The sequence below is a fragment of the Petaurus breviceps genome, unplaced genomic scaffold, assembly GCF_028583685.1.
Source record: "Petaurus breviceps papuanus isolate PSGF00001 unplaced genomic scaffold, PetGlider_PUasm1.0 90630, whole genome shotgun sequence".
In the NCBI taxonomy this organism is placed as follows: domain Eukaryota; kingdom Metazoa; phylum Chordata; class Mammalia; order Diprotodontia; family Petauridae; genus Petaurus; species Petaurus breviceps.
The window spans coordinates 4392987-4401162 of NW_027187291.1; the positions used below are offsets into that span (position 1 = coordinate 4392987).

General features: G+C 47.6%; 1 protein-coding gene across 4 annotated transcripts; it reads left to right on the top strand.

The window, feature by feature from the left end:
- The first annotated feature begins 854 nt into the window (after positions 1 to 854).
- G6PC3 (glucose-6-phosphatase catalytic subunit 3) lies at positions 855 to 7675 on the top strand. 4 transcript variants are annotated; one of them, XM_069064417.1, is made up of 7 exons: positions 855 to 1013; positions 1534 to 1825; positions 5119 to 5225; positions 5752 to 5842; positions 6348 to 6466; positions 6786 to 6927; positions 7144 to 7675. In XM_069064417.1, the coding sequence occupies exons 2-7, from the start codon at positions 1608 to 1610 to the stop codon at positions 7505 to 7507; spliced, it is 1041 nt and encodes a 346-aa protein (XP_068920518.1). In that variant the 5' UTR covers positions 855 to 1013; positions 1534 to 1607; the 3' UTR covers positions 7508 to 7675. The 4 variants fall into 4 exon arrangements, with proteins under 4 accessions (XP_068920518.1, XP_068920517.1, XP_068920520.1 ...); XM_069064416.1 differs by having other exon boundaries at positions 998 to 1127; XM_069064419.1 differs by lacking the exon at positions 855 to 1013 and adding an exon at positions 1022 to 1207.
- The last annotated feature ends 501 nt before the right edge of the window (positions 7676 to 8176 follow it).

Below are 8176 nucleotides of genomic sequence, written 5' to 3' on the forward strand. Positions count from 1 at the left end.
AAAATGGCTCAGGCTAGAAATGGATTTAGGGAGTTATCCTAAACTTACCCTCCCCCTCAATGCCCTGTGGCCTAGATCCCATCAAAAACATGGTAATCTCTGGTTTCCATAAATTCCTTTCTCGAATTACTCCAAATCCTAGTAAACTGTTGATCTCAGGGGTGGGCACTGAACACGAATTCACTCTAGCTCTCACCCATACATACTTACTTACAAAAACACTGTTGGATTACATGGTGGACAGACTTAGGGGGCATAAATTTTAGTATTTTAAAAATTAAACTCTTTCCTCCTCTCTCCCCCACCCCAACCCCCAATCCCCTCAGGCAAGTCAAAACAAGAGAGTTGGAACCAAAAAGTCTTCCAAAGTGAGAATTCAAAGTCTAACAGTGCTCCTGTACGGGGGTGTCCTATGAAGGTGGCTGTAGTAACATCTTACAACTGTATTACAATTCGGCATCAGGAGGGGGGGGGGGGGATGTCTAAGCAGTCCCCTGGAGAGAGGAGAGGAGAAGAGAGGGAGGAGGGAGAGAGGGAGAGGGGGGAGAGAGAAAAGGGGGAAAGGGAGGGAGAGGGAGAGGGCGAAGGGGGAAAGAAAGAGAGTGTGTGAGTGTGAAGTGTGTGTGTGTGTGTGTGTGTGTGTGTGTGTGTGTGTGTGTGTAAGTAAAACTGCTGTTCCCTTTCAAAACACACCTGGGATCCTATGGCTACGTCCTTGAACTTCCCTGTCCCTATCCTCTGAAGAGATCACGAAGCTTTCTATCAATAAAAGAAGGCAGCAGAAAGGAAACCTCACTTCGTGAACTAGCTATCAGCCTCCTCAAGCACCAACCTTCAAAGCCGCCTGTTACCCTATGACCCTGGACCGCAAAAATAGCCACCGCCCCACGTCCGCTGCGGACTGGAAGCGAACTGGAGACACGTGGGTCTAAAGGGAAAACGCCCTCGCAAGAGGTTTGTCCCCTACGCTGACCCGTCTAAGGAAGGCCTAGCGAGTGATATAAACCCGGGAGGTAGGGAAAAAAACGTTATTTGGAGGGCAAAGCTCGAGTTTGTGGACCTGGGGGAGGGGGCAGAACGGGCCCAGGGACGCGAGAAAAAGTGAATGCAGGCCAGCTCGGACAGGGGTGCGGTCTGGGGAGCGCTCGCGTGGCTTTGGAGGCGGGGTTTGAGGTGCTCTGGAAACTGAGAGGAGGGGCCGCGAGGTGTAAGCCGTGATCCGGGGGGAGGGGGGGGGGGGGAGGAAGGGAGGGGCTTCCTGGGTAAGACTGGGGCGAGGTTTGTGGCATGACGGATGTAGTGGGGGCGGGGCCTGAAAGCCGGAGGATGTAGGGGACGTGGCCTAGCGCCAGGGGGGGATGGCGGAGTCTGGGGAGCCCTGGGAAGAGGGGGCGGGGCTGAGAGCCGAGACCTCTAGGTGCATCTTGGGCTGATGCTAATGGTAGCCTGGATGGGATCTGGTTAGATATACCTGTGGAAGGAAATGGTGGAGGCTCTGAGGAGCATCTCCCTCTTACCCCTGGCCTCCCTCAGCTTCCTTCCCTTTAGAAGCAGCGTTACCCAAGTCAACCCAAGGTCAGGGGCTCCAGGGCCTGTGGCTTCCTGGAATGGAGTCAACTCTGGGAGCCGGTATCGTGGTGGCCGAAACTCTACAGAGACAGCTTCCCTGGCTGGAGGACGTCTGGCTCTGGGTCACCTTCCTGGGTGACCCCAAGTGCATCTTTTTTTTCTACTTTCCCTTGGCCTACTATGCCTGTCGCCACGTGGGTATTTCTGTGTTCTGGATCACCCTGCTCTCAGAATGGCTCAATCTCATCTCCAAATGGTGAGACAAAACCCCTTACTATCTCTACTCCAAGGTTATGCCCACTGTCAAAAAGAATTTTTTTAAAGGCCAAGCACTGTGCTAGGGTTTGAGGATACAGCGAAAAAGATGAAACAGTCCCTTCCCTCAGGGAGCTTACATTCTACCAGGAGAATCAACATGTACACATATAAAATAGGAAGCAAACCTAAATGTAACTGGGTAGTGCCCTAAACATAGCGAAATTCAAAAGAGTGCAGTTGGTGGAAATATAATGAGCTATTTAATTTTAATATGTTGAATTTTAGGTGCCAGAAGACATCCAATTAGATGTCTATCCACTAGACACACACACACACACCCCACCATAGAAACCTACCAGTCATCATCTCGTACACTGACCCCTCACATCACCCACATGGATATAGTCTTCCTCCTACCCAAGCCATAGATATTTAAACCACAGTCACCCCATACATACCCATAATCACTCTCCACCTCTTACCACTCAGTATCACCTTTTCTCTGTGTCATTATGTGTTTCCATCCCACCCAAACAGTAGTAGTAGAGCTATTTTCCCTTCTTCATCATGAAAAGCTTAGGGATGAGGGACACAACCCCCAACCAAAAAAGTCAAGTATTGCCATGGATGACATCCCAGAAATTCTCTGTAGGTGATTTTTAAGGCCTTGTCTATGTGCATTCTGCTTTTCCTGGTTTGATAGAGGAGCAAGTTGATCTGTCTCTAACTGAGGCCTTCCTCTCCTGATCACCCCACAAAAGGATGCCACATACCCAACCTGGGAGAGAAGTAGAAGGGGCAGTGAACAAAAATGTTCACCAGGAGGCAAAGTAAAAGTTACCCATGCCTGTAGGATTAAGAAAAGTTGAGAAAGAAGGGCTGCCTGGGTCCCTCAATCTCTGTCAATGTGAACCATTGAAGGAACAAAGAGGCATGGTTTTATGGTGTCTTTTACTCGAAGTTTTGAGGAGAAAATGTTTATTTTCAGAGAGTTCCAGCAGAATAGCCATTGGAAACTTTCCTTTTAGAACTAGTCTTCATGAGCACTTTAAAGTTTGCAAATCACTGTATGTATGTAATCTCGTTTGATCCTCACAACATCCCTGAAAAGTAGGATGGACTGTTATTATCTCCATTTTCCAGATGAAGAAATAGACGCCTACTTGGATTAAGTGACTTGTCCAGAGTCACACAGCTAGTGAGTGTCTGAGGCAGGATTTGTATATAATTCTTTCTGACTCAAAGTCTATCCTTTGTCCATTATGACACCTAGCTACCTTCTTACTCAATTCTCTTTTTCCTCTACCTCATATCTCTAGACCAAGTCTGCTTCCTTTCTCAGTTCTGCTCCTTGCATCATCTGGAGCACTGTCTCTCTCTCTCTGTCTCTGTCTGTCTTTGTCTCTGTCTCTCTGTCTCTGTCTCTCTCTCTTTCTCTCTCACTCTCATATCCTCCCCATCTGAAACATTCACCTCATTCACTGTTTCAACCAACATTTGTTTATCTCTTCCAGCCATGAGCGGCGCTTGGTGCTAGGTGCTGTGGGTTCCTCCAGTGATCCCTGTTACCATCCGTATCTTTATGTAAGGCATCTACCTGCCTGAAGATCATTCTTCCTTTCTGAAATAGTTCAGTGCCTCATTCACTGTCTTCTTCTCTCTCCTAAGCCCTAGAGGACTTCAGTATATGTCAGTGTCCCTTCAAATACCCTGGCCTCCCTCCTCAACTCCCATGGTCACCTTCACCCCATGGCTACAGGTTGCAGAACACAGAATTTCTCTTTCCAATTAATTACAACCTCCTTTTCCCCCTATCTCTTCCCTTGCTTCATTGCTCCTAAATCCTTCATTCTTTCTGTAACCCCCAGACCTTCCATTCCTCTCTGTTCCTCTCTGCTTATCATCCTTTATCTGATCTCACTTTCCTCCTTTCACCTTGGTTGATCAGATCAACTGCTTATTATCTTACCTTAGAATCTCTTGCCCTATTATCCTTATACTAGTAGTAGTAGTAGCAGCTTACATTTACATAGTGCTTTACACGTAGTGTAAAGTGTCAAGCAATTTACAAATATTACCTCATTTTATCCTTACCATAACCTTTGGATGTAGGTATTATTATTGTCCCCATTTTTCATTTGAGAAAACAAAAGCCAAGAGAGAGAGGTTAACTGATTGGCTCGTGTCACACAGTTGGTAAGTATCTGGGGCTGGATTTGAACCCAATTCTTCCTGCCTCCAGGTCTAGCACTCTGTCTACCTTGCCTTCCTGGCTGCTATACCTACAACTGCTTGTGCCTTGCTGAATCCTTACCCTGACCTATCCCTAACATCTTTCTTCTGCTCCTACTGTCATGCTCCTAAATGCCATGGGAGAAAGTCACACAATCATGGCCATCGGGTCCACTATAAATCTATATTATCTTAACTGGACCCCCACTGCTGCCTTTTTATTAGTCTGTGATAGACTATCATACTCTACATAGTAACTGTCCCAAATATTCTCTTCTCTCCCTAAATTACCTCTTTTGTTGTTGAGTCATTTCAGTCATGTCTGGCTCTTCATGACCCCATTTGGGGTTTTCTTAGCAAAGATACCAGAGTGATACATTTTCTTCTCTAGCTCATTGTACTGATGAGGAACGAGGGTAAACAGGGTTAAGTGACTTGCTCAGGGTCACACAGCTATTAAGTGTCTGAGGTCAGATTTGAACTCAGGAAGATGAGTCTTCCTAACTACAGGTGCGGTAGTCTATCCACTCTATAGCACCCCCTTTTCCTTCTCTTTCAGCAGGGGACCTCACCTCCTGTTTTACTAATAAAATGGAAGAAAATAGTCTCCCTTACTACACACCACAAAACTCTATCATCCTGTTTAGTTTTTTGCTCTATTCTCTGGGGAAGAAGTTGGAACTTTAGATAGAGCAATTTCAGTTGAGTGACAAAGTTAGAAACCAGATTGTGAAGGGTTGAGAAGTTTGTTTAGAAAGATCTCAAGGTCCTTGCAAAAGGCCCCTCCATTCCCCTACACAAAAAGAAGAATGTACATTTCCCTATTCTTCCCAGAGAAGAATTGAAGTATGTGAAGTGTGGAAAAAACTCTGGTATCCTCTGCAGGATACACATAGGCAGTGGTAACCAAAGCAAAAATAGGATCCCAGTGTTGGGATTAAAGGGTACTCATCGTTTGAAGAGTAACTCTCTCGCAAGTTTTCCCTGTCTTTCTTAGGCCCCAGGTAGGGGAGGAGCAGCAAAGAATGGGAAATCTCACTGCCTCATCTCCTCCTCCAGGTTCCTTTTTGGAGACCGGCCCTTTTGGTGGGTTCATGAATCTGGATACTATAGTGAAGCACCCGCTCAGGTCCATCAGTTCCCTGTATCCTGTGAAACTGGGCCAGGTAGGTGACCCTCCTACATTATCCATTTCCCTTTCCAGCCTGTAAAGTCTTGAGGGACTTAACACTTCTTCTCTCTCAGTTATTGGACTAGAGAGTAAAGAAGTGAAAGGCATTGGGTTGGTTGGTTGGTATGTTGGTACCAATTGAAGGATACCCCATGCTAATATATCTAGTTGCCCGTTAGTCATGTCCTACAGGGAGAAGATAAAGAAGACTGCATGTGAAAGCCCACCTGTGGCATTAAATGAGAAGAGAGGCCCAAAGGATCAGATAACCCTTGCCTAACTCCCTTGTACTCAGCCCCACCTCCCACCCCCACTTCCAGAGAGAGGGAAGCTGTAACTTCTAGGGGAAGGGGACTTAACTAGTAGTCAAGAGTGTTCTACTTGAACCTAAGAAGGCATCTGGCCCCCTAAACACCATAAGTGCCCAAACTCTAAGTGCCACCCTAACCCTTTCCCCCCAAAAGCTCCAATTCCCAGCCTCCCACACACATACCACCACAAGTGGCTATATTTCCTGGCAGGTAGTCCCTCGGGTCACTGCATGATCACAGGAGCTGCCCTCTGGCCCATCATGATTGCCACCTCAGGCCAGGTTGCAAAACGAAGTCACAGGTGAGTCTGGGAGGGCTCTTGTGTACAGAATTTCCCTCCACAGGCATGGGGGAAAGTGATGGACTCCTTGGTCCAGTGTCCATATCATCATGGAGACTGGGAGCTAAATCACTGGTTTTGCTTAGCCATCTAGTCATATAATAGGATAGAAATGTCTTGACATTATTTGATTTGGAAGGGACTTGAAAAGCCAATAATCTCTTCAGCAGCATGCCCCCAGATGGTCATTCACTCTTCACTTTAAACTCTCAAATGAAGAGCTCCGTGTCCAGAGACAGTTCATTTCACTTTTGGGTAACTCTGATTGTTAAGAAATCTTTTCCATGTGTGAAGTCTAAAGGTTTCTTTCCACTTTCCAGCCATTGCTCTTAATTTGGATTTCTGTGTCCAAACAGAACAAGTCTAATATTTCTTCCATGCCATAGCTATCATGTCTTCCCAGATCTTTTCTTGTTTAAAATAATCAGTTGCCCACCCTGACCCATTTGTCTTCTTCCTTCTCCAGCCGCTGGATGAAGTTGATGCCCAGCCTGGCTTACAGCACATTCCTCTTGGCAGTTGGACTCTCCCGCATCTTCATCCTTGCACACTTCCCCCACCAGGTGCTAGGTGGCCTGATAGCCGGTGAGCCACTGAGGGGTGGACAGTGACACTTACCTCAGAGAGACAAGGCCAAAGATAGCAAATTTCAACTCCCTAGCCCATTACCCTACCTCAGACCTTCTCTTCCATGGTTACCCTTGGCCCACCCTAACCTACCACCTCTTCACCTCAAACCCTCCCTTGTGCCCTCTCTCCAAAAGTTATCCTTTGCCCACCCTAGTCCATTATCTGTCTACCTTAAACCCTAAACCCTCCCTTGTGCCCTTTTTTCATTGTGATCCTTGGCCTCAGGACTGCACCCTCAGATTCTTGAAGTTGTTACCACACCCCTTCCCAATAGGTGCTCTCCTGGGATGGTTCATGACTCCACGTGTGCCCATTGATCGGCCTGTCAGCTTTTATGGGTTGACAGCACTAGCACTTCTGCTGGGTGCCAGCCTCATTTACTGGACCCTCATCTCCCTGGGAGTAGATATGACTTGGTAAGTTCTTGTTCCACTCTGCCCCCCTGAGGCAGTATGGCACCTTTCCTGACCCTCACCATCATGTCTACCCCATGGGGTCCCTAGAATACCAGCACAGCAGTAGAGAGAAGGTGATTCTACTACAGCATACAGCCCTGGCTGAGGCTGGAAAGGAACCCCAGAGGTACCCCTCTCTGAAGGAACTTTGCTACAAGGTTTTTTGGTTTTCCTCAGGTCCATTCACTTGGCTTCCAAGTGGTGTGAGCGTCCAGAGTGGGTGCACATGGAAACTCGGCCTTTTGCTTCCCTGAGTCGGGATTCTGGAGCTGCCCTGGGCCTGGGCATTGCCTTACACTCACCCTGGTATGCTCAAGTGAGGCGGGCACGGTTGAGAATCCTACAGCAAGCTGCTTGCCTGTTGTTGGTCCTAGGGTTTTTGGGGATCCTTAACTGGCTGGGCAACCCACCCCAACTCAGCCTCTTCTACATCTTTAACTTTCTCAAGTTTACCCTTTGGCCCTGCCTGGTCACTGCCCTAGTACCCTGGCTGGTCCATTCCCTCAGTGCCCAGGAGGGCCCACCTGCCAAATCCAAGTGACCCCTTGGTCACTTGACCTTCCCTTTCCCTAACCAACACTCCAGATGACTTCTACCTCCCACCAAGGAGGCCTCCCTCATCACTGAAGAGACTTCTCCTGTTCATTCCCCCCACAACCTGCACCCCCAGTTGTCATTGTGACTGCTGCTTGCCCCTGCCTAAGACAAAGGCTTTCTTCCACCTGACTCCTCTGGACACACTTCTGTACTCCCAATATGCCTGTCCCACCCCTCATCACTTGAAGTTAGCCTCAGAGAGGGGTATGCCTACTTGGAAGGGGACTAGACCTATCAACCCTTCCCTTTCCCCACTTTGTCAAAACCCTACCCTTTCCCTCTCTACCAAAACTTTGTATTTTTTAAGAGCACTGGAAATAAAAGGGAAAAAGAATCCAATATTGTGAGAGGCCAATCCACGAAGTCCCAAAAAGAGCAGTGGCAATTCTGTGCTTTTGTTCTGCCATTTATGAAGTCCAGAAAGGGGCCAAGCTTTGCAGTCATCTTAGACAGTATCTTGGGCCCTTGGTTCTCCTCTCCTGCTCCATATGGAGGGGGTGGCTACCTACCCACAGCCAAGTCAGGAGAGTGCTTTGGACTCAGAATAAGTTACCTGCATTTACCCCTTCTCTCCTTTGCCATTAAATAATGGGGAAATCAGATTAAATTAAGA